The sequence below is a fragment of the Amphibalanus amphitrite genome, unplaced genomic scaffold (assembly GCF_019059575.1).
Source record: "Amphibalanus amphitrite isolate SeventyFive unplaced genomic scaffold, NRLGWU_Aamphi_draft 000019F_arrow, whole genome shotgun sequence".
Taxonomy (NCBI): Eukaryota; Metazoa; Arthropoda; class Thecostraca; order Balanomorpha; family Balanidae; genus Amphibalanus; species Amphibalanus amphitrite.
Genome location: NW_024881515.1, coordinates 1,563,376 through 1,588,831, shown reverse-complemented (window position 1 = coordinate 1,588,831; position 25,456 = coordinate 1,563,376). Strand labels below are relative to the sequence as shown.

Genomic DNA, 25,456 nt, shown 5'->3' with positions numbered 1-25,456 from the left:
ACAGAAGGGAGGGTGCTGTTGCCGATCCCTTACCTTTTTTATCGTGTTTGCTGCGATCCCTTCTTGTGCTAGCGGCATAGAGGGATGAACGCTGGTGCACCTGACCTTCCATTCAAGCTTGATTTTATGATACCTATGTATTTGCGAAAGCAGACATCTCCACAATACATCGTGGCTATTATGTGTCTTAGTCAAAACGGTTAAAAAACGTACGTCAATGTCGATTGGGGATAAAAAAGCAATATACCGTCAGAATCATGCACACACATACATTCAAATACACTCAACATTCGCAACCACACCACCGACTATCACATCCGCTGACAACACAGTCAGAAATGTGACTTTACGGTCCTACCACATAAGTCATACTCATGTCACTGACTCCTACATATATGATGTCATAAGCGATGGCAGCATTTTACCTTTGGTAACATCTAGTGACCTGACGATTGATCTGACCTTAAACTGACCGAGTGTTTCCGCCCTTATTTTGGACGTTCATTCGAATGCTGCTTACCACGTGTCGCTATGTGACCCAGGAGCCGATTAAGAGGGGGGGGGGTGTTTAACCCCACCCCCACCCCAACCCCAGCCGTTCGGACCATGATCAAGCTAGAGCTTCACAGAGAAAAATGAGCGTGTTGCCCGTGATGAGAGGAGGCCAATGATACTCATTTTCAACCCTCGCCGGCCGAGGGGGCGGATGCCCCCCCCCCCCATCCATAAGAGTTTTTCGCAATAGCTCGCAACACGCTGGCGCTGGAGAACTGAAACTTGGCAAGTCTGATCTCTGATTCAATCCAGATCTTGTGACACTAACCGAATTTTCAGGTCAGGTCAGGTCACTGACTTATGACGTCACAAGTGAACCTCTGCACGGTCATAAAATGTCGCAACTTCGCAATACCCTCAGTGCCAGAGGAGCTCTCACAGGGAGATGAAACTTTCACGACTTAGTATCCTCCAGAGGTCTCACAACTTGTATATATCTCAGATTTTTCCCAAAGGTCACATGGGCCAAGTCGATCACGTGACCTCGCCATTATAAGTCAATGGGGGAAATATGGGAACTGCTATTATGGCTCCAGAAATTTTCTAAACCTAGCTCAAATTTAAGGAATCGTGATTTCATGCAGTCCTTGTAAGGTCCAATGGTTCACTTTTGCATTGTTGGCCTTGCGTGAGTGACATATGAGCTTTTCGTCAATAACTCCCGATCAAATTGAGTAGTAGCGAGCCGGAAAAGCCACCAATCGACATGGATTAAGACCTGTCAAATTGAAGGATATGCGATATGACGTCCTTCGACCAACTTCTTGAACTGGGGACTCGGACCTGATTGAGCAGAGGTCAACACCTGAAGTTGACATCACTCGAACAAAAAGCATACCATTCGAACCGCCTGAGCTAGACAAACACGATAATGCCAAAATCGCGACTCCGCGATCATTTTTAGCAAAGTTATTTACCAATAACCAAGCCCGTGTCTTCGGTCACTTGGCCTGACCTCAAAGGTCACCTGTTGACCTGAGACCTTAAAGTCTGGTATGTACCAGTCGCTGCGTCTCGTAACAGCGCACACGCTCGTTTTTCCGCGAGGCTCTAGCTCAACTAGGGACGAAACGGCGAGGGACAGTCGCATCCCCCCCCCCTCCCTCTCGGCCGGGGTGTATATGAAGAAAATCTTAAATCAATCGGTCCGGGGAGGATTAAGGTCCTAGGTCCTTTTCAGGTCAGGGTAATGACTCCAAAGGTAAATTGGGACGTACTAGAAGTTTTTTTTTAACCCGCGCGGGGCTGGGGGGGGGGGGGTAAATTTTACCCCCCCCCCTCGCGAATTTTTGCGATATCTCAAAAACGGCGGCGCGCAGCGCCGCCAAACTTTCAGTACCTTTTCTTACATCAATTTGACACCTTCCCTGAAAATTTGAGCGAAATCCGTCGGAAAATTTTTGAGAAATTGACGTTTTAGTGACGTCATGTTCGCCATTTTCGCCTCAAAAACGGCAAAAGTTCAAACGCCGCTAACATCTTCATTTTTAAAGGAATTAAGACGTAACAAAAAAGGTTATACGTAATTTTACTTTGTCTATCAAATGGCTATCTCGATTTTTTGAAAATTTTGGATTTTGGCCTAAATTTTTTCAAAAAACTGATTTTTTTGGAAAAATCATTATAAAATCCAAAACTTTGAGTCTATCGGAAAAACCGGAATATATGTCAGAGAAGTGGTCTATGTGCACCTACATACCAAATTTTAGAAGAATCGGTTCAAAAATGTGGGAGTTATTCAAAATTTTATGACGTCACGACACACAAAATTTTTGAAAAAATGACTTTTTTGGAAGTTCTAGACCTCGTACGGAAACAAAAATAGCACCATTCGATTCGCCGTGAAAAACTGCATCAGATAGACACCTTTTTAGGCCTTAACAACCAACTTCAAAATTTGACCTCACTTGACCTGACCTTGACCTGACCTCGACCTGAAATTCATCCAGAGGTGGTCCATATCACTTACTGAGTGTGCCTATTGAATTATATGAGTAAAATGACCCATAAAACATGTGTCGCACATGCCCTTTTCTATATTTTGTTTTTTGGTGACCTGACCTGACCTGACCTGACCTTGACCTTGACCTCTGAATGATATTGTATGCAACTAATATTGTCTTGGTAGCCTAAGAACACGTTTTGGGCGATCAGTCTCAGTCCATGACTCCATTCTTCGGCAACTACGGTGCAAGGCCGATACTGTAGAAACTTGCAATTTGTACCCTTGACCTGACCTTGACCTTGACCTCAAACTTTAAATTAAGTACATGTTTTTAGTAGTTCGTGATGAGAGCTTTCGATTGTCGTTTGAATTTTCCAAATCGGACCATTAGTTCGGGAGATAACAGGGGGGGGGGGGTAAAATTTACCCCCCCCCCCCCCAGCCCCGCGCGTTCGGCTGGAGACCCCAGCCCCGCGCGGGTTAAGTGAGGTCGCTACTTTTTTTCGTCCTGATTTCTTATTTCAAATTTCTTTTGATCAGCAATAATGTATTCATGTATCTGAGGTAGACCAGGGCAGGTCAGGTCAGGTCAACCAGTAGACCTCCCGCCGGCTATCCAACGTAGGTGTTAGCTACCACTAAGTGCTAACAGCTTCGTAACATGTTGCATAGACACCAAAACCACTTCTCAAATGTTGAAGTGAGTGCTAAATTCGAAATTAGCTCCAACAAGTACCCTGGGGAGTTAAAAAGCTCGAAAAAGGTCGCCAATAGACAATCACCTTGACCCGACGTTCAAGTGATCTTGACAACCATCTTAATGCATGATCATTGCACATGCTGGCAAACTTCTTTTTACAAAATGTCTGGAAACGCAAATAAATTACAATTTTTACCAGTGATTTTAGTTTCTAACATTCATAAATGCGGCTCCAGTGGCGCAGTTGGTAAGGCGTCGGTTCTGTGGTCGGGAGGACCCGGGTTCGATCCCCGGTGCCGCCCGGCTTCCGGACTGGCGTCCCCAACTGTGTCACTGGGGGGTGGGGTGGGCTCCCGCCTTGCACCGTAGCCCTGAGGAGGAGCAGGAGCCCTCCCATAAATGGGAAAACATATCACGTGTGGAGGACGAGGAATAAATAAATAAATAGACGTAAATCTCTGGCCGTCGGAGGCGTAGGTACGCCTTATTTTACCAAAATATGCATTTCTACCTTTTTGTTAGGAAAATAAAAACTGAAATCTGCAACATTCCATGAAGTGCAGGCGTTAACGTGTGTTCCTTGTGTTGACAGGAGGAGGAGCAGTAAACCTGATCTGTATGACCAGCCAGGTAAGCATTAGTGTTTGATTCAGGGGTTTATGCGTGCAAATGCATACCTATATTACATATATGTCATATAGCCATATTGATGTGCAGGCATCACACAAAGCAGGATGAATAACGTGCATTTATACCCCACGTAATGCGCATGTATGCACTATGTATGTAAACACCTGCCAATGCCACCGGTTTAATTTCCATCCATATCAGCAGTGGGGTACTAACTTTGTACCATTGCACAAACGGCCTCAGGTACCTACCTATTGTCAATAGGGTTGGGACCTATCTCCACACTCTGTATGTTTTGTTAAAATAAGAAAGCTGAGAATTTTTCATGATTTAATTTAAAATCATTTTGTTAAAAGAATACCTAGTTAGCTCAGAAATTAATTATTTGTGACTGAAAACAACTTGCTTCTGATTGGTCAAGCAAGTTGTATCAAGAACTTTAAAAAATATGTTTTCTATCTGTCTTCCCCCGTTTCTCTCAGCATAATGATTTTATGAGGAAACTGTATGCACCATAAATTCTGCAAAAATAGTCTTATCATTTCTATACATTCTTCAAAAATCGAGTTCCCAACCCCATTGTTAACATGCTAGTTCAATACTGTTCGATGGGTGTCTCCTTGACGTCTCAACGAGCGTTCAGTTGGCGCCGTCTGGGATGTCACCTTTCAGTGTCGACCTTCACTTTCTCCAGTAACCTTTGCAGGTCTATGCATACGTCTGGTCCAACTATGCGCCCCGAGGTCATCATTAGTGTGTCCATCTCCGCGAAGGGCTCGGGCATGCATAGACAATCGCTGTTGTCTGATAACCAATTTGTCCGCCAGCCGTATACCTACAGGACAGGCTCGGCGCAGGTCAGGCGAGATCCGCTTCCGCTTCCGACCGGGATGTTTGATAGCGCAATCAGTGAAGCATACCGAAAATGTTGACTCGGTTATCTTATAGCCAGTTAACACGAGATTGCGGTCAGTACATGGTGTGTCAAAAGTGGAAATAGCCGGTGCGCCGTCTGGCTACCCGGCAGCCCGCCGCCATAGGGAAATTCATGCTTTTTGTCGCTTTTTCGCTCCTTATGAGTCACTTGATCTAATTAGAGCTTAACTAGGAACGAGGCGGGTCACTTGGACGTATTCGGGAGCCGAATACGGTGTTTTGGAGCCAATACCTGGGAAACCCTACCCGCCCAATGCGAGTTTTTAAGAGTCTGCATGCCCAAATTAACGTTGAGCGCGGCCGTTTTCGGTCGATTTTCCGCGACCTTGTGGCGAAATCGCCTTGTTTATTCAACCAGGGTGGGCTAATTCGCTTAACTAGGAATGAGGCGTTGAAGGGAAGTATTCAAGGAATAGAGCTGTGCAAAAATATTTTTTGTATTGTTAAAACTGTATCCGCCCTCGAACGATAAATATTGTTGACCCATCAGAGACACATCCCCTGGAATGCGTTTGAACTTGGCTGGATCTAATATTAGCGAGTATCTGCTAATGCAGTTTCTTGGCTTACACAGTACGCACACAAGCATACATACTTCCTGCCCTTGGTTATTCCTCACTTGAATGAAAATTTTGCTATAATAACTATTCCAAGCAGTTAACAGGTTTTAGTGCAGTGCCAAGTCGGAACCGTTCAGCGCCGCCAATCTCCCAGGCGGCGCGTAGCGGCCGCCGCCGGCCGCCGCGACGCCGCTCCATGGCAGGGTGTTTGACTTTATATCTCTGTTGCTAGAAAAGTTGTGGACCGATTTACTTGATTCTTGCATGAAAAGATCCGCCATTTAATTCTTAGCAGATAACGAAAATTTGACGTCAATTGCACGATCCGCTGCCCATATTGTGGTACTGCCATCTATTGACAAGGCTGGCGAACTAAAGCCGGGCGGCTGTTTCCACTTTTGACACACCATGAAATTGTGAGGATTTAGTTTTCTGATAATAATCATAGAGCTTGGTAGTAGGGTAAGTAGGAGCCAATGCACTGAAGCAGCCTGCACCTAGTATTTGCAGTAAAATTCAGCTCAACATTTATTTCTCTTTTTCGAGTGTCCTTACTCCCAAGTATTCGGACTGGGCTGATGACTACTTCGGGCCAGCTCACCAAGGTTTGCCACTCATCGCGACCAGCCCGCCCTCGTTGGCCAACTGCGGGACCTCAGCTTCGTTATTTTCCCGCCTGGTGACGCCACACGTTGGCGGTGGAAGAGCCTACAGGCAGCCGGCTGCCGAGCACGTTTCTGTTTTAACGGCAGTAGCGGCGGAACACCTTCAATTAAGGGGGGGGGGGGCACTGCCGACTTCTGGTCCCATTCTTTCCATGCAACGCCCATAGGGCTAATGTTAACCCGCGCACCGACGGGGGTCTGCGCCAACTTAGTACCGACGGGGGGGGGGGGGGCGGATGACCGCCCCCCCCCCCTGAGATCTCGAGAACGAAGCAAGATAGCGACAAGCGGTAAACGGCATCGGATACGCACGGTCAAGATCTACAATTTTTACTAAGGTCATTTTCAGGTCAGGTCAAAGATGACGTCACAGGGGTCGAAAAAGTCAAAATGGCGGCGCTAAATATGGAGAGAGTTTTTCTCGAATAACTTTCGAATTAGTCAAGATAGGAACAAACTAAGGGCATCATCGTGATCCTCTCGTCAATCCGCATCGAATGATATATATGTTGACCTCGAAAGGTCAAGGTCAAAGGTTGACCTCAGGTCACGTGACCTCGAGGTCATCATGTATATCATTCGATGCGTCTTGACGAGCTGAACACAATGAGACCATCCACGCGTCTGTATCTTGTTCCTGTACGGAGTTATTGGCCAAAAACCTTTGGTGACCTTTGATGACGTCACATGACCTCACAGCTGCCCAACAGCAAAACAGACCTCAAGGTAGTGAAGGTTGATCGTATATGAAGTCATGTATGGTATATGGGGCCATTCCGACCCGTTTTAGTGGTAAAAACAGGGAGTTGATTTTTCCCCCATTGACTTATAATGGGGAGGTCGCGAAATTGACCTGACCTTAGGTCACCGATATCAAAATTCCGAGATATACAAATTGTAGCTACTAATGACCTAATAACATCCTGCGACTTTCAAAGGCCTCCGACATCTACTGTAGCTCTGGCACGGTGACAAAGTTGCAAAAAAGTGACTTGAGGTTGGGTCATTCAAAGTGACCTGGTGACCTGACCTTGAAAGGTAGGAGGTTCAAACTTGCACACCATGTGTAAAATTGATCAGGGAATAGTCATACCAAATTTCGCGGCGCGTAGCGCCGCGGTTTTCCCGCTATTCGCGAAAAACCTCAGGGGGGGCGGATATCCGCCCCCCCCCGTCGGTGCGCGGGTTAAAATGCCCAAATCAAAGGGGGGCACGGTGCCCCGGTGCCCTCCCCGTTCCGCCGCCTATGTTTAACGCTATGTCTGGTCTGAACAGCCCAGCATAACTTCTCCGATATAGGCATTATTAACATGCAGGAGCGCACACAGGATTTTTGAACAGGGGTGGCACGACCTGCAAACTGGAGCCCCGTTGCCCAAGGGCTCCAGGCCCCAGTCGAAAAAAGTTGCCCTTCATGGACTCAATGTGGCTGATGAGGTAGGAGATGACCCCTCTTCGTCTTTTCAATCATCATTTCAGCTCATTTTTAGGCGGTCTCAAGATTAACTAGGGGCCCATTTGAGGGCCAGTTGAGGCGGCCTTCGGCAGCCTCAAGGGGGGGGGCCTTCGGCAGCCTCAAGGGGGGGGGCCTTCGGCAGCCTCAGCCCCCCCCCCTATTCGAATGGGAGCAGCACGGGCCCGGGCGCCCTTCCCTTGTGTGCGCCCTTGCTAGCACGAACGCTGTGGCTGAAAGCTGCCGCAAAACCCCACCTTTACCATTACCTGCGTTGGGCATTGTTCAAGGGCACCGGCCTAATGCCTAATGGTTTGGTTTGCAAATCATGCAAAGCGATGCAATGCATGTAGTTAGGTCAAGGTATGGTGAAAAGCACAAGGCAGACCGAATCGTGAGAGGGTTCCTTAAGAAAAGATCAGTACACGTGACCTGCGGCAAACCGATGAATGATCAATCACGTCTCATTCATAAACGGGGAAAAACAAGTCGCAACTTCTTTGGTTATTATTTTGAACGGTAACCCGAATGATTCTCTATCGTTAAAATGTTTGTCATTGGTAGGGATGGCGATAAGGCGATGAGCAACATGGGTTTTAGGCGCGCTAGAAAAGGCAATGTCAATGTGAATTTTGAAACGGTTCCACATCTAATGCACCGATGCTTACATAACACCATCTGGAGCACGTGGAATCGAACCATGTCACCTTCCGAGCGCTGGACGTGGTGCGTTGTGACTTCTAATGTACCGCCGTCAGTATGTTGGTCAGGTACATGCGGCAGGATGTTGACATGAGGGAGTTCCCGGGTTCGAAAGGTCATGGCGCCTACACCAGATCAGCGCGGCCGGCTGGCGGTGATATTCAGTTTGATGAACACATTACTTTCAATGTTCTATTTTTTCGTAACCATGGATTTGTGTCCTGCAACTGTGAAAAAAACAACGATATCATATTGAGTATACGCGAACAGATAACTTTTTATTATATACAGAATCCTACATCTGGCCGACGGGATTTTCAACTGATCAGCTATGCTAAATCGTGTGGAATGACAAAGGCAGAAATTGCCAACAGCCAACCGTCTGCTGGGCAGGCTTGAAAGGGGCTACTATGACCGTGATATTCAATATTCATTACTGTTGCGATCGATTTGGTTTTTATCCATGTAGCAAAACAAAAACAAATACCTATATATACAAATAAGGCACGCAACGGTACATACGTCCTGTCCAACTAATAAATCGATTTAAGAATACCGGAAGCACTTCAGCAATTACAGGGCTTCTACATATTCGCACTGTGCGGAAGCCCTAACAATAAGGGAAAAGGCGTGCTATCCTATTTCCATGGCGCCCTTCCGTCATTGGTGACCCAAAAGATGCTGTCGAGCTATGAGAGGCCGCTCAAGAAAAAAAAACTCTTCTTGAAAGACAAGCATTTATACTACCCAGATTCAGGATAAGTGCGCAAGTAGGCAGTAGCTATTTGTTTACAGCAAATTTGCCGGATCAGTCTTCAAAAAGCCCGATCCTAAAAATGCTGAGCAAACGCACTGTTTGTGACACGATTTCCCGCGACTGGGTTCAGCTAGGCAGAAGGGCTTATTGTTTCAGATTGCATGATCGCGGAGCGTACCTCATTCGAATGGCACCGCCATGTGGTCAAGTTCATGACAGCCGGCCATTTGCAAAGTCAAATGACTGCACTCGCGCAGGCCATCGCGGTAGCGGGGTGCGCGTTACATAACCTGGAAGATAAACCAGATGTTCCGCGCTACTTACGAGACGAAGGATAAGTTCCTCTTTATGCGCATGTATGTACTCACCAGCAAAACTATGCGGCTGGTAACTAAATCATGGTGATTTTGCCAACGTAATTAGGAGGCAGTATGACGAGCACTATGCATGTCTCGATTAATTATCTCTAAGTACATTAAAAAGAAAAGATATTATATGAATATCAAAATTTAACTATAACAACTAGTGAATATAAGTATTATGATCGTCTTTAAATATTTTGAACGTCATTAGGCATAAAAGTAGACATGAATGTATCAGGGGCATAGTTTATCCCACGAATATCCCTTTCAAGGCTATGGCGAGGACTCCTGGGCGGTGTTTTCACGGCACGCTGCCAGCCGCTACCAGCCACGTGGCACTTTGGGTTTCCATGGAGACATCAACAAGCCCATTGCTCCAACACTACCGCAAGTGTGACGTCAGCTCGCGAGATGCGCTGGCAGCGGCTGGCAGCGTGCCTTGAAACAGGGCCCCGACTTCAAGGGGTAAAAGGAAGTAAAGGTTTCGGATCTCGCCTTTATAACCAAAGCTTTGGCAGTTGATCGGAAGTTATTAGACGTTGGCCTCTTAAAACACGGCCATGACCCCATTAGAAGTTTTCCTGACAGGAACCTTGAGCGTGCTCTACCTCGGGCCGCTGTTGCCAGGCTGCGCCGTTTGCATGAGTTTGGGCCGTGGAGTAGAGATGGCAAAATGTGGACCCGAGGACCCGGCCCGTAGACCAGGTATGAACCCATATGGGTCAAGACCGGTTCCTGGGGCGATACCTATTTTCTCACGGGTCCAATCGGGTCCTACCATAACCCTCGCCCGTATAGGGGGGGGGGTCGAACGGACCCCCCCCCCATGGTTTTTCGCGAATAACTCGCGTAAAAAGCGGCCGATCGCGACGAAACTTTCAGTAACCTCGCGTTAATCAATTTTACACCTACCCTGAAAATTTCATGACCCTGACCCCAATGACCTTTGACCTGTGACCTACTTTTCGAGACCATGTTTGGCCGGAATCGCGATTCGGCGTATGTCGGCTCGCATTAGCCGCGCGTTTGCAGTCTTTTCGTGGTTTCAAGCGTTCAAACATGTGATATGATGTTGCCCCCATGCATTAGGGTGGGTGTCAAGGTCACCTGAAGGTCAGGTCAGGTCATTGACCTTTGGTGACCTCGGTTCACTTTCTCGAGTTTTACATGTTTGTAGACCAGTTTTTGGAGCTGAATTCGAATTTAGCAACCATATGAACATTTACGAAGTAGTTTTGGTGCCTTCGTAACATGTTACGAAGCTGTCAGAGGCGGTTGACACCTACTAGGAATACCCGGCAGGACCCCTACTGGTTGACCTGACCTGACCTGACCCAACCTGGACTAAATGCATGAAGACATCATCTGTGATCAAAACTAACATGATATTCGTGATCAGCGCCCCGAAAACCCCCATAGCAGCCACACTTTACGACGTTCTAACAGGTCCCGATTTTCCGACTTTTGGGTCATTGACCTGACCTGCAAGGTCAACCAATGACCTAGAACCTTAAAATTAGGTATCATCGGCTTCCTCTCGTCACGGGCAACACGCTCGTTTTTTCCGCGAAGCTCTAGCTCGATCAGGGGCGAAACGGCAAGGGGAGGGGGTCCAACGGACCCCCCCCCCCCCCTTATACGTTCGCGGCTGGAAAAACACCAATACGGGCGAGGGATAAACCATGCTTCTGTAACGCAGATGCGTTACATTTTTTTTTATCTTTCATGCTGAACTGCAAGCCATGCTGAACTGCAAGCTGTGCCACAAGCTGAAACACGGCCATCTGCGAGCACCGCACAGACACGGTCAGCCGGCTAAATCGGCTGTGATACCCTCTCTCCGTCCCAGCTGGCGTCCACACAGACGGCGCAGTCGGCTCTGACAAACAGGGGCCCTCTATAGATGACCACCCCACTTCATGAGAACCCGGATCTGAAGCCAACAAATAGCATACCGAAACGCGCCATTCTGCCAGCCTCGAGCCATTAATCAGTTTAGCCTTTGGAAAACAAGACTCTGTCCCACGCTCGGCACCCCGCCAGAGAACAAGGAGAGGGGAGTGCAGACCGGCCCTGATTTGAACCAAAACAAGAAAGGGGAGCGGAGACCGACCCGGTTTGAACGAAAACAGGATGAAATGGAACTCGGTCGCCAACGACAAAATATAGGACATCTGGCCGGAGCTGGCTTCAAAACAAGGGGAGTAGAGGGCCAGCCCCGCCACCTGGCGCCCCAGACGCCGTGATCGCCGGCGGCGAATTCCACCCGACCGCTGCGTGAAAGGGTGTGACTGCCATGGCCGGGGGTGCCGAACTTCAGCAAATCACGAACGTTTGAAGGCGGAGCCAAACGCACTTTCTGAGAATGGAGGACGAAGATTGGACAAGGAGATGCTGCCCGGCCCTCTGAAGTATGACGTCATCAAAAGTATAAGTTGATGAAACGGAACTGGAACGCTCTCTGGCTCTCTCTGGGACGACTGATTCGGCGCCTCTCGCACTCTATCGGCCCACGTCTCTCGTCTGACATCGCGGACAGCCCACAAGACACCAGCGGCTGGCATCACGGCGCCGGCGGCGGCTCTGGCCGCCGGGCCGGGCGCTGGACGGACACGACCATCATGTCAGCGACTCCATCTCAAGTAAGGTCACGCGGTGAACACGGGTGCGCACCTAGTCCCTAAATCCTTCAAGTAACTCTCCCCCCCCCTCGTTACTGCTATGTGAGCCACATTATATTCCCCTTTTTTTTTGGTGTCGTCCGCAATATTTTAGGCCATTCAGTTTAGGTAGTTCAATTTATTCTTGGGACTTTCAGTCTAGTTCACAATTCGATTTCGGTCAATTATGTAACTGTGCGCGTGGTGCGAGACGCGTGCCGACGTGGACCCTCGTCCGGCGCCCCGTGGTGATTAAGGCGGACGGAGGGGATTATGCACCGTGGGGAGTCGGGAAAGGGACGGGCGGGCGACGCGACTTTGTACCGCACCGCGCGGCGTGTGAGTTCCAATTGCTGGGCGGCCTGGTCCCCGAACGTTTCGTAAAAGTTGGCATGTAAAGGAATGAAAAGCGTTGTGTCAGGGAGAATGTAAATAAATGGGACTTGTAAATATCGTAATACGAGTGTGACTAGTGATGAAGGGCAGGGACCGGAGGATAGAACATAGCAGGCCATATGCCAGCCACACAGTCGGGAAAGCGGTCGTTTTCAAGGTGTCTGGCTCGTCACAGTAATTTACAACGATCAGTATTCTTTATCTGCTTATTTTACACAGTACACAAAGGGATTCTGTACGCACACTGGACCTAACCCAGCTTGTCTCATACTGGTGGGTTCCACTGGTTGATTTCCGAGGGCTGCTAAGGCGGCTGACCTATTTCCTGCTATACCACATTCCAAGTTCCTTGACATGGCTCGTACCAGTGGATTCCTGGTACTATTTCCTTATCAAATTATCAAACGGCTAATACAAAGATTCTGCAAGCATACTGGACCTAACCGAACGCATTTCACACTGGTGGGTTCCACTGGTTGCTTCCAAGTGCTGCTGAGGCGGCTAACCGATATCCTACGTCACCATATTCCAAAATTCCTTGATATAGCCCGTAACAGTGGATTCCTGGTACTAATTCCTCATCAAATCATTCAACAGTTCGAATACAAAGATTCTGCAAGCATACTGGACCTAACCGAATTCGTTTTATACTGGTGGGTTCCACTGGTTGATTTCCAAGTGCTGCTGAGGCGGCTAACCTATTTCCTACGTCACCATATTCCAAAATTCCTTGATATAGCCCGTACCAGTGGATTCCTGGTACTAATTCATCATCAAATCATTCAACAGTTCGAATACAAAGATTCTGCAAGCATACTGGACCTAACCGAATTCGTTTTATACTGGTGGGTTCCACTGGTTGATTTCCAAGTGCTGCTGAGGCGGCTAACCTATTTCCTACGTCACCATATTCCAAAGCTCCATGACATAGCCCGTGCCAGTGGATTCCTGGTACTATTTCCTCATCAAATTATCCAACGGTTCGAATACAAGGACTGCGCACGCACATTGGACCTAACCGAACGCATTGTACACTGGTGGGTTCCACTGGTTGAATTCCATGTGCTGCTGAGGCGGCTAACCCATTTCCTACCTTACCATATCCCAAGTGTCCTTGACATAACCCGTGCCAGTGGATTCCTGGTACTACCTCCTAAGCAATTCACCAATGTCCCGCACACAAGCACCACGCATATACAAAGTCGCACCTGTCCAATTGCATAATCATCTGATGAATAGGGATTGCGGAACCGGGGAGTTAGATGATGCACGTCACGCCCCTGTGCGTGGAAAGTCCACCGACGCGGCTACGGGTTAGGAGGGAGATGAGACGCGAGTGAAAGGGAGGAGGACTGTACAAATAGATAAATCGGGTTTCCCGAATGACGCTAAACTCGGACAGACCCCACTAGATATTAGGCCTCGATTGAGTAAGCCCTGGATGCGTGCAATAAGTCGCGAAATTAAATGTGAGGATGAAGGCGAGTCGGGCACAGACCGCCGAGGAGGGTTTCAAGAAATGTTACCCGGTCAGCCTCGTGTCCTGGCTCGGAGGGGACGACGGGCTGTAGTCTGTCTAACCTCTGGCTAGCGGGACACGGGACCAGTGGCCCGATTGTTCCGGCCCAGGGTAGGCCTGGGTGATAATTAAGGTCACGTGGGCCGTCGCCTGGGAAGTGTATCGGCGGGTGGGCCGCCGCGAGATGACGGTGTTCCGTCTCGGATTAACAGCCTCGGAGGCTGGGCAGATTTTAGGCTGCCGGGCTGGCCCGGAAGCCCTGAACTATGACTGGAGCGAGATGCGGTCATCAGTATCACGGATGGACCTTAGTTACCCAGCCCGGTTTCAAAAAGATAGGTAGGCCCGCTATCGGTCCCTCAAGTGGTCGGCGCGGGACGTCATTTGAAGAGCGACATAGATAGTTTCGGAGGTGGTTAGGACCCCGGGCGTCTTAGCGAGGGAATCGTATGCCGCCGGAAGAGTAATGCCCCGCGAAGGAACGTATAATGCCGCAAGACGGGGGTGAACATTAGATACCGAGCATTCGAGTCGGGTGATCGCAGTCAGACGGTGCTGGCCACCCGCAGTCAGTCGAGTAGCTCCGGCCATGCTCTGGTCCTTTCGAATAGGTCTGTGACGACAGCTTAACTACCAGCCACGGATAGATAGGGTTTTGGACACCTATGTGCTGGTAGTCGACGATGTGTGTTGAGTGCAGGACGTCCCCGAGTGGACCTGCGTGCGTGGAAGACGCGTGTTGTCTTTGTAGTTAGCCGGCGAGAGCTAACCCTTTTTTAGGTCGCCGGGTTGGCCCGGAAACCCTGAACTATGGCTGGTGCGAGATGCGGTCATTAGTATCACGGACGGACTTTAGTTACCCAACCCGGCTTTCAAAATTTAGATACGTCCGCCACGGAAAGCCCGGGCTACTGAGTGCCCTGCGAGCTCTAGCTCCGGAACCGTGGGCTGGAGTGTGTTAGAGATGCTGACTGACCACTGGCAGCAGAAGGTAGGTCCACACGTGAGTGGCAGTAAGACAAGGGCTGCGTACGTTGTTGCAAAGGTTTACCGGCCCATGCTGTAAGTCCATTGTTCGCTCAACAACCTGCGTGCGTGTGTGTTTATTATTTGTGTGTAGGTAGTTCGGCATGGTCTTGGACCCGCTATAAGTCGCGTAATTCAAGGGCGGAGTGCCGAAATCTGTGGTGGTTCGTATATTCTATTCGTGTAGCGTGAGCATTATGAAGCGTTTGTCTGATGTACGGAGCATTGTGGTTATGAAGGGATAACGGTTAATGAAATTTAAGGCCAATGACTTAATAACGACTTGCGCACGCCTTAGCACCACCGGGGGAAGTTGGGCAAAGAGGGAGGGATCGGAGATGGCTAACTCTGATAATTATGAGGTATTACTGGACGTATGACAGAAGTGAGAAGGGATGCATGAGTGGAAGTATGATTGTTGTGTATATCCGGTGGGAGATAGCCCTCAGCTAGGGAGGGCGCTGTTGTTTGAGAGTGGGACTTTTTGTTAAATAGAGTTGATTTTCTATACCAATATGATCGAGGGTAATTGATTATCATTTATCATTATCTCCCATTCCCTAACCCTGGCCTATGTGTTTCCGATGATTGATCGCCCCGGAAAGATAGAGTCAGAGTCGGAACGGGTTCGCGAGGGGCCGGATAAAGAGAAGGGCTGCTAGGAGCGCGCCGACGGAGCTCTCTATCTCCATCGAAAGACACTGCCCGGTTAGCCCCCCAACGCCGCGAAACCCCGCTACAGATTTGGCGTACCCAACGTGGGGCAGGATCAATCAAAGGAAACATGAAGTCGGTGGACGGACGTGCATTGCCGAACCCAAAGCTAAAATTTCAGAGGAAATGCGAGCGTGAGTGAGAATATATATTCCCGACCGGGGCTGGGAAAATGCGTTTTATTCACCGAGGTTTTTGTGCGGAGGACCGAGTGCCGGTAGGCACGAGATCCGTAGCCAAAAACCGAGGTGAATAAAACTGCATTTTCACAGCCCAAGGTTGGGAAGAGATTTACCACGTGCCGTACCGGCGCAACAGTTAATATCATATTCATTTGGTATTATATATTATATTCTTAATATGGTGTTAATATTCTATTAATACTATGTTCATATTTATAGTCAACGCGATTATTTTTTGTGTTTCTCATTATTGGGCGGCGCTGGCCGTTGAGTATGAAAGATGAAATTCCCTACTTTTCCCTTATTTAGGGTTTGAAAAGCTGAGGATGAAGATGGTGAAGCGCCAGAAGTTAGAATAAACTATAAAGATATGGAGTCCAGCAGGAGTGAGGAAACCGTGAGGAAAGCTGAAAATTGGGTGAAACGCTGAATCAAACGCGTCTTAGATCCCAGCTGGAACAACCAAATGTTTCATTGTGACTCGTTAAGATGCTTCGCGCATTTAAATTGTTCGTTTTTGCGTGCATTATGTTGTAATAATGAGTAGGTACTCTGACCATGTTCTGCAGCAATAAATACATTGGCATTGGAACGATACCTACCCTTGTTTGGTTGAATTACGTTGACAGCAAAAGTAAGTGAAAACGCCGTCACTTAATTTTGCTCACTTCTGCTGTTGCTGTTAGTGAACACACAATCCGTAAATATCTTCTTTGGATTTGGTTCTTCCGCTCAGAATATTCAGTAAAACTTTGTCTGGGAAAATCAAAAAGCCCTAGGGCCGAATCGTTTCCCAAATACCTTCAACATTAGCCGAGGCGGGCCGAAACCATTTCCCAAATGCACGTGCTAATGTTAAAGGGATATCTCGGCATGTGGTAAAACTTATTATGTCTGAGCTAGATGCAGTGGGAGCTGGTCACTCAGTGCAGCGTTACTCGGGTTAAATTGATTCGATTGAAATCAGAAAGCGTGGATTGCTGGAGGGTGTATATATCATGAAGTGATAAGGGTAAATCGAGAATCAATTTTCAGTGACGGGCGAGCGGGCTTAGTATTTTTTTTTTTTTGCTTCAGTTATCGTTAAATAAATTTATGTGGCTCACATCTAGCGAACCCTAACCTTGAGTGAAATCCCGTGATCCAAAGTTAGAGTAATCACGCCGACGATGCCATTTTAACCCAATTTTAAGAGATTGTACCCATCCTATACCAAAAAGGTGCAGTGACCTATGTGTGACCCGTGGACTGACCCGCCTCTGGAGAGAACTGACAGGAGACCGGCAACCGTCCACGAGCCGTTTTCCGCGACGGAAAACCCCGTTACAAAGCAGGCAGTCATGTGTGTTGCCGAATCCGATGTATATGTTGCAGGCACTTTAGAAAATCAGTCATTTTGTAAAATGCCTAGGCATTTTGCAAAATGCCTGATTTTCCAGGCTTTTTGCAAAAAGCCTAGGCATTTTACAAAATGACTGACTCTCCAGTCATTTTGCAAAATGCCTAGGCATTTTACAACATACCTAGCCATTTTACAAAATGACTGAGCAGCGTGTTGTAGATACGAGTACCTAATTATATACGTTTAGGTAGCGTGTAGGTGGACCGAGGAGTCCAGCATTACCTATGACCAGAGGAGTCCAGCAGTGGGAAGTCCATACCTACCTCTATTTTGAGAAGTGCAGGCCCGCGACATTTCCAACCCCACGTCAGCGACGCTGCTGGATTTAAAATGATCGAGCTGGAGCGTCAACAAACGACTGGCCTTATGCCGGCCTGTATCTGTAAAACTATTAGAGGTCGCGAGGATTCGATCCCACACACTTAGGCGTTAGTGTCTTCTGAAACCAACGCTCTCGTCCTACGCCAAGCGACCTGATGATTTTCCCGATGTGGAACTTGATATTTTTAACTGGGACCATGCAAGTAGGTACTCAAAGCTGTTGCCACAGAACAAAATTAATCGTGTTTTAATAATAATAAATAGAACTGACAGCGACGATGTTTCTTAAAATGTGAGGATGAGAGAGAAGGAGTGGGAAATTATAATTAAATTCGAACGTGTTTTTAATGTCCAAATACATAATGCAGTTTTGTCCGTAATGACACAATCAAACAAAGACTACACTCATTCGTTTACATGTAATTCTACATCAACCGGGCCTGCCAATTGACTAGGCCGGTCTCCGGCTGGTTTTGTTAGGTCTAGTTTCAGGCAGAACATGAACGGCGTTGATGTACCTTGGGAGTCTTTACAGCGTTAACTAAACAAGCTTTATGCTACAGCCGAGTCTGCAACTCAACCTGGTCGTTACTCAACATTGTCGTCATCACAGAGCTTCAAATCGATCAGCTACAGGCTGAACACGTACCTAAAGGGTATAGGAAGACGTCCAAAAACTGTTGGCCATAGTATCTGTAGTGGGATCTACGTTCCATGCTGGTCAGGCATTTTGCAAAATGCCTAGTCATTTTGTAAAATGGCTAGCCATTTTGAAAAAAGCCTGGCTGCGTTCAGTCATTTTTCAAACAGCCGTCTTTTTGTAAAATGCCTAGGCATTTCACAAAATGACCGATTTTCTAAAGTGCCTGCAACATATATATGTAATGAAGATACGACTGAGCGCGACGCTATGAAGGTATCGAATGTTGTCGAATGAAATCAGGGCTGAAGAAGGCAAGAATGGTACCTAAATAAGACGCATCATATTGAAAAAAGGTGACGGCAGAGATTGAAGATGATCGAGGTTGTTATTGAAGTAACATGAAGAACAGTAAAGTGAAAAGAAGGAAGGCACACAACGGAGAATGACGGCGGAAGAAAACAAAATGAAGGAGACACGAATAGAACCAAAACTACAATGTTGTTAGCAGCTACCATCGCACGTCTATGACGACAAAATCAGACGGCAACCGGAGTAATGGTGACGACAACTACAACCATGGAACATCATTGGCACAACCGTTCGGGCAGATTTGAATGTCACCAGATTCGACCACGGACCACAATGAACAGCCGTAATGGACCGGACCAGCCTGAGAGCCGATTTCTGGCCGCCCGTTGCACTGGAAGGTGGTAATCTGCCCTTCCATCAAATGCAGGCGGCTCCCACTTCCCACTTCCCAGGCTTGGAGACCGACTCATGAGATGTGCTGCAAGTCAGAACGAAGGGCTCATCATCTCAGCCAAATAACCGTAGAACAGACAGCAAGGACAACAGGCCTGGACAACAACACCGACTGCATCCGTTCCAGCATCGACAGTCAAGCTGGGCTACTATAGTTCGTTTTTCTTAAGTTTGCCCCTCACTGTAAACGTCTTTTTGAACACAGCACGAGAATTGCTAGCTGAATTACTGAGAAAACTGGTTGGCGCACATTGATTTCACCAGATTTCACAGACGATCAATTTCATCAAATTTATTTACTTTTTCACAGACTCGTAGCTCGCATTTGCCAATACCTACAGCCCCACAGGGATAGACGACTTCTCATCAATTATGTCTGAACTAATAAATAAATTGCACGGCGCTTAACATAACGTTAAATCGTCGGTGTTCAAAACTTATTTTGATAATATTATTCATATCTACAATACAATGTGCGCTAACCAGTTTTCTCAGTAATTCAGCTAGCAATTCTCGTGCTGTGTTCAAAAAGACGTTTACAGTGAGGGGCAAACTTAAGAAAAACGAACTATACTTCCGTGACAACCAGACCAACTGGGAGGCCGGCGAAGGCCAGAGCTGTGGCCTACCTACAACAACCGCAAAATCGTCGGAAAGGCTACAGTGTAGCCAGTAGCCGAGTCTGCCACTGGATGTGGCAGCCGTTCCATCACCGGCAGTCCGCACCAGAACACAACCTCGGCGGCCGCCAGATCAGTGGTGACAACTAAAAACGCGATGGAGCCACGTCCCAGCCACAGGCGACCAGTACTGGACCCGATCGCAGCAAAGCCGGACAGTTCACCAGGGCGGCCGCAATCGGCAGCAATGACGAACTACGACTGCAACTGCGAGACTGGGGGGAGCCCTGGGCGAGTCCGGGACTGGGACCAGACTACAACAGCAGCCAGCCGGTTCGAGACCGAATTGCGGGCGACCGTCAGTCCGTCATGGCGGCAATCCCGGACCGAAGCTGTCGTGACTAGCACCCGTCTCGGAGAGCTACAAACTGCCCTTAGTCAGCTGCTCGAAATTATGGGCACCTGGTTCGCTCAGAATGGAATGAAAGTAAACGCAGCGAAAACTGAGATGATACTGATAGGTGATAGGCGTCAGCTGCAGTACGTAGGGGAAGGGCAAGTTAATGTGCAGTTTTTAGGCGAAGCTTTACAGCCGGCCAAGTGTGTTCGAAACCTCGGTGTTAAAATGGACTGTAACTTGTCGTGGGAACCGCATGTCGAGCAAGTTGTCAGCAAATGTACCGGTATTTTAATAGGTCTAGCCAGCGCCCGCCACCTTCTTCCGCATCATCTCTTGCCTCGAATTGTTGATGCAATAGTTCTGTCACACGTGCGCTATTGCATTCAGGTTTATGGAAGTGCCAACGCTGGGCGAATTGCCAAGTTGCAAAAAGTTATAAATTTCGCAGCAAGAGTAGTATCAGGAAGACGAAAATATGACCACATTTCTGATTGTATCGATTCATTGGGCTGGCTACCGGCCCAAAAGCTCGTCAATTACTCGGACCTGTGCCTTCTGCACAAGATCTGGGGAACAGGACAGCCGGATTCAATAGCTCAGTACCTTCACACTAATCGCGACAGAACGTTACGTGACACGCGCACATCGAACTATCTTAGCTTGCCACGTGTAAAAACGAATCATGGAAAGCGTACTTTTATTTACCGATCTGTTACACTGTACAATAAGCTTGTTATAGCCGAGGGTGCAGACAGACTTACGCTGAGCCAATTCAAAAAGCACCTAAAGCTTTCTAGATTACAATGATCATAGCTCGGAGAAGGTGATTTTTAGCTGTTTTATCAGGTGTCGCAGTATTTGATTTTAACAGTGTTGTGTGTTGTTCGTTATGAAGTGTTTACTGACAACGACCAGGGAATAGCCCATTTTATGCGGATCTGGTTTGCTACTGTGACAATAAACAATAAACAATGACTCATGGAGCCACCATCAGGTGCGGGGCTCACTTCTTTGGCATACCACAATCTGCACCGGTATGTTATCGCTAATTTGATCTGAATTATAGTGACCAAATGTACCAATGTTATTTTTTGTATTGTCATGTGTTAATTATTTCAATGGTTTCATTCAATTTCCATTGTTTTGCGCGCAAATAATTTGATGTGTAGTTGGTGGTGTATTACGGGATAGTACGTGAATGTTTTTAATTCTGGAAATGTAAGGATGGCCTGAAATACTGTGCAATGACACAAAAACCCGCACTCCTTATGTCCTAATCATCCAAGCTCGTCCTACCATCCTCCGCAACCGAACACTCCTGTTGAAATAGCTACCAATCCATTAGAAGACGGCCACCCGCTCTCGTCAAAGAAGTCACCAAGAAACACGACGAAACGGCACCAAATAGCACGGCAGAAGCGGGCTCTCAAACGTTTAGTCGCGGGGCGCGACTATAAAAAGAGGTCTGAAAATGTAACGCAGATGCGTTACATTTTTTTTTCATCTTTCATGCTGAACTGCAAGCTGTGCCACAAGCTGAAACACGGCCATCTGCGAGCACCGCACAGACACGGTCAGCCGGCTAAATCGGCTGTGATACCCTCTCTCCGTCCCAGCTGGCGTCCACACAGACGGCGCAGTCGGCTCTGACAAACAGGGGCCCTCTATAGATGACCACCCCACTTCATGAGAACCCGGATCTGAAGCCAACAAATAGCATACCGAAACGCGCCATTCTGCCAGCCTCGAGCCATTAATCAGTTTAGCCTTTGGAAAACAAGACTCTGTCCCACGCTCGGCACCCCGCCAGAGAACAAGGAGAGGGGAGTGCAGACCGGCCCTGATTTGAACCAAAACAAGAAAGGGGAGCGGAGACCGACCCGGTTTGAACGAAAACAGGATGAAATGGAACTCGGTCGCCAACGACAAAATATAGGACATCTGGCCGGAGCTGGCTTCAAAACAAGGGGAGTAGAGGGCCAGCCCCGCCACCTGGCGCCCCAGACGCCGTGATCGCCGGCGGCGAATTCCACCCGACCGCTGCGTGAAAGGGTGTGACTGCCATGGCCGGGGGTGCCGAACTTCAGCAAATCACGAACGTTTGAAGGCGGAGCCAAACGCACTTTCTGAGAATGGAGGACGAAGATTGGACAAGGAGATGCTGCCCGGCCCTCTGAAGTATGACGTCATCAAAAGTATAAGTTGATGAAACGGAACTGGAACGCTCTCTGGCTCTCTCTGGGACGACTGATTCGGCGCCTCTCGCACTCTATCGGCCCACGTCTCTCGTCTGACATCGCGGACAGCCCACAAGACACCAGCGGCTGGCATCACGGCGCCGGCGGCGGCTCTGGCCGCCGGGCCGGGCGCTGGACGGACACGACCATCATGTCAGCGACTCCATCTCAAGTAAGGTCACGCGGTGAACACGGGTGCGCACCTAGTCCCTAAATCCTTCAAGTAACTCTCCCCCCCTCGTTACTGCTATGTGAGCCACATTATATTCCCCTTTTTTTTTTGGTGTCGTCCGCAATATTTTAGGCCATTCAGTTTAGGTAGTTCAATTTATTCTTGGGACTTTCAGTCTAGTTCACAATTCGATTTCGGTCAATTATGTAACTGTGCGCGTGGTGCGAGACGCGTGCCGACGTGGACCCTCGTCCGGCGCCCCGTGGTGATTAAGGCGGACGGAGGGGATTATGCACCGTGGGGAGTCGGGAAAGGGACGGGCGGGCGACGCGACTTTGTACCGCACCGCGCGGCGTGTGAGTTCCAATTGCTGGGCGGCCTGGTCCCCGAACGTTTCGTAAAAGTTGGCATGTAAAGGAATGAAAAGCGTTGTGTCAGGGAGAATGTAAATAAATGGGACTTGTAAATATCGTAATACGAGTGTGACTAGTGATGAAGGGCAGGGACCGGAGGATAGAACATAGCAGGCCATATGCCAGCCACACAGTCGGGAAAGCGGTCGTTTTCAAGGTGTCTGGCTCGTCACAGTAATTTACAACGATCAGTATTCTTTATCTGCTTATTTTACACAGTACACAAAGGGATTCTGTACGCACACTGGACCTAACCCAGCTTGTCTCATACTGGTGGGTTCCACTGGTTGATTTCCGAGGGCTGCTAAGGCGGCTGACCTATTTCCTGCTATACCACATTCCAAGTTCCTTGACATGGCTCGTACCAGTGGATTCCTGGTACTATTTCCTTATCAAATTATCAAACGGCTAATACAAAGATTCTGCAAGCATACTGGACCTAACCGAACGCATTTCACACTGGTGGGTTCCACTGGTTGCTTCCAAGTGCTGCTGAGGCGGCTAACCGATATCCTACGTCACCATATTCCAAAATTCCTTGATATAGCCCGTACCAGTGGATTCCTGGTACTAATTCCTCATCAAATCATTCAACAGTTCGAATACAAAGATTCTGCAAGCATACTGGACCTAACCGAATTCGTTTTATACTGGTGGGTTCCACTGGTTGATTTCCAAGTGCTGCTGAAGCGGCTAACCTATTTCCTACGTCACCATATTCCAAAATTCCTTGATATAGCCCGTACCAGTGGATTCCTGGTACTAATTCATCATCAAATCATTCAACAGTTCGAATACAAAGATTCTGCAAGCATACTGGACCTAACCGAATTCGTTTTATACTGGTGGGTTCCACTGGTTGATTTCCAAGTGCTGCTGAGGCGGCTAACCTATTTCCTACGTCACCATATTCCAAAGCTCCATGACATAGCCCGTGCCAGTGGATTCCTGGTACTATTTCCTCATCAAATTATCCAACGGTTCGAATACAAGGACTGCGCACGCACATTGGACCTAACCGAACGCATTGTACACTGGTGGGTTCCACTGGTTGAATTCCATGTGCTGCTGAGGCGGCTAACCCATTTCCTACCTTACCATATCCCAAGTGTCCTTGACATAACCCGTGCCAGTGGATTCCTGGTACTACCTCCTAAGCAATTCACCAATGTCCCGCACACAAGCACCACGCATATACAAAGTCGCACCTGTCCAATTGCATAATCATCTGATGAATAGGGATTGCGGAACCGGGGAGTTAGATGATGCACGTCACGCCCCTGTGCGTGGAAAGTCCACCGACGCGGCTACGGGTTAGGAGGGAGATGAGACGCGAGTGAAAGGGAGGAGGACTGTACAAATAGATAAATCGGGTTTCCCGAATGACGCTAAACTCGGACAGACCCCACTAGATATTAGGCCTCGATTGAGTAAGCCCTGGATGCGTGCAATAAGTCGCGAAATTAAATGTGAGGATGAAGGCGAGTCGGGCACAGACCGCCGAGGAGGGTTTCAAGAAATGTTACCCGGTCAGCCTCGTGTCCTGGCTCGGAGGGGACGACGGGCTGTAGTCTGTCTAACCTCTGGCTAGCGGGACACGGGACCAGTGGCCCGATTGTTCCGGCCCAGGGTAGGCCTGGGTGATAATTAAGGTCACGTGGGCCGTCGCCTGGGAAGTGTATCGGCGGGTGGGCCGCCGCGAGATGACGGTGTTCCGTCTCGGATTAACAGCCTCGGAGGCTGGGCAGATTTTAGGCTGCCGGGCTGGCCCGGAAGCCCTGAACTATGACTGGAGCAAGATGCGGTCATCAGTATCACGGATGGACCTTAGTTACCCAGCCCGGTTTCAAAAAGATAGGTAGGCCCGCTATCGGTCCCTCAAGTGGTCGGCGCGGGACGTCATTTGAAGAGCGACATAGATAGTTTCGGAGGTGGTTAGGACCCCGGGCGTCTTAGCGAGGGAATCGTATGCCGCCGGAAGAGTAATGCCCCGCGAAGGAACGTATAATGCCGCAAGACGGGGGTGAACATTAGATACCGAGCATTCGAGTCGGGTGATCGCAGTCAGACGGTGCTGGCCACCCGCAGTCAGTCGAGTAGCTCCGGCCATGCTCTGGTCCTTTCGAATAGGTCTGTGACGACAGCTTAACTACCAGCCACGGATAGATAGGGTTTTGGACACCTATGTGCTGGTAGTCGACGATGTGTGTTGAGTGCAGGACGTCCCCGAGTGGACCTGCGTGCGTGGAAGACGCGTGTTGTCTTTGTAGTTAGCCGGCGAGAGCTAACCCTTTTTTAGGTCGCCGGGTTGGCCCGGAAACCCTGAACTATGGCTGGTGCGAGATGCGGTCATTAGTATCACGGACGGACTTTAGTTACCCAACCCGGCTTTCAAAATTTAGATACGTCCGCCACGGAAAGCCCGGGCTACTGAGTGCCCTGCGAGCTCTAGCTCCGGAACCGTGGGCTGGAGTGTGTTAGAGATGCTGACTGACCACTGGCAGCAGAAGGTAGGTCCACACGTGAGTGGCAGTAAGACAAGGGCTGCGTACGTTGTTGCAAAGGTTTACCGGCCCATGCTGTAAGTCCATTGTTCGCTCAACAACCTGCGTGCGTGTGTGTTTATTATTTGTGTGTAGGTAGTTCGGCATGGTCTTGGACCCGCTATAAGTCGCGTAATTCAAGGGCGGAGTGCCGAAATCTGTGGTGGTTCGTATATTCTAT

The 25,456-nt window shown here is 48.6% G+C and overlaps 1 protein-coding gene across 2 annotated transcripts in view; it reads left to right on the top strand.

Annotated features, from left to right (window-relative positions):
• Positions 1-3,798: 3,798 nt before the first annotated feature.
• Positions 3,799-25,456, top strand: part of LOC122389745 (sodium bicarbonate transporter-like protein 11) — a 91,739-nt gene continuing 70,081 nt past the window's right edge. Inside the window, exon 1 of one of the 2 annotated variants that reach the window (XM_043382077.1) lies at positions 3,799-3,830. In XM_043382077.1, the coding sequence (XP_043238012.1) occupies positions 3,819-3,830 (12 nt within the window). In that variant the 5' untranslated portion in view covers positions 3,799-3,818. Of the gene's footprint in view, positions 3,831-22,286; positions 22,320-25,456 lie in introns of those variants that run through there. The other variant, XM_043382072.1, reaches the window with a different exon arrangement.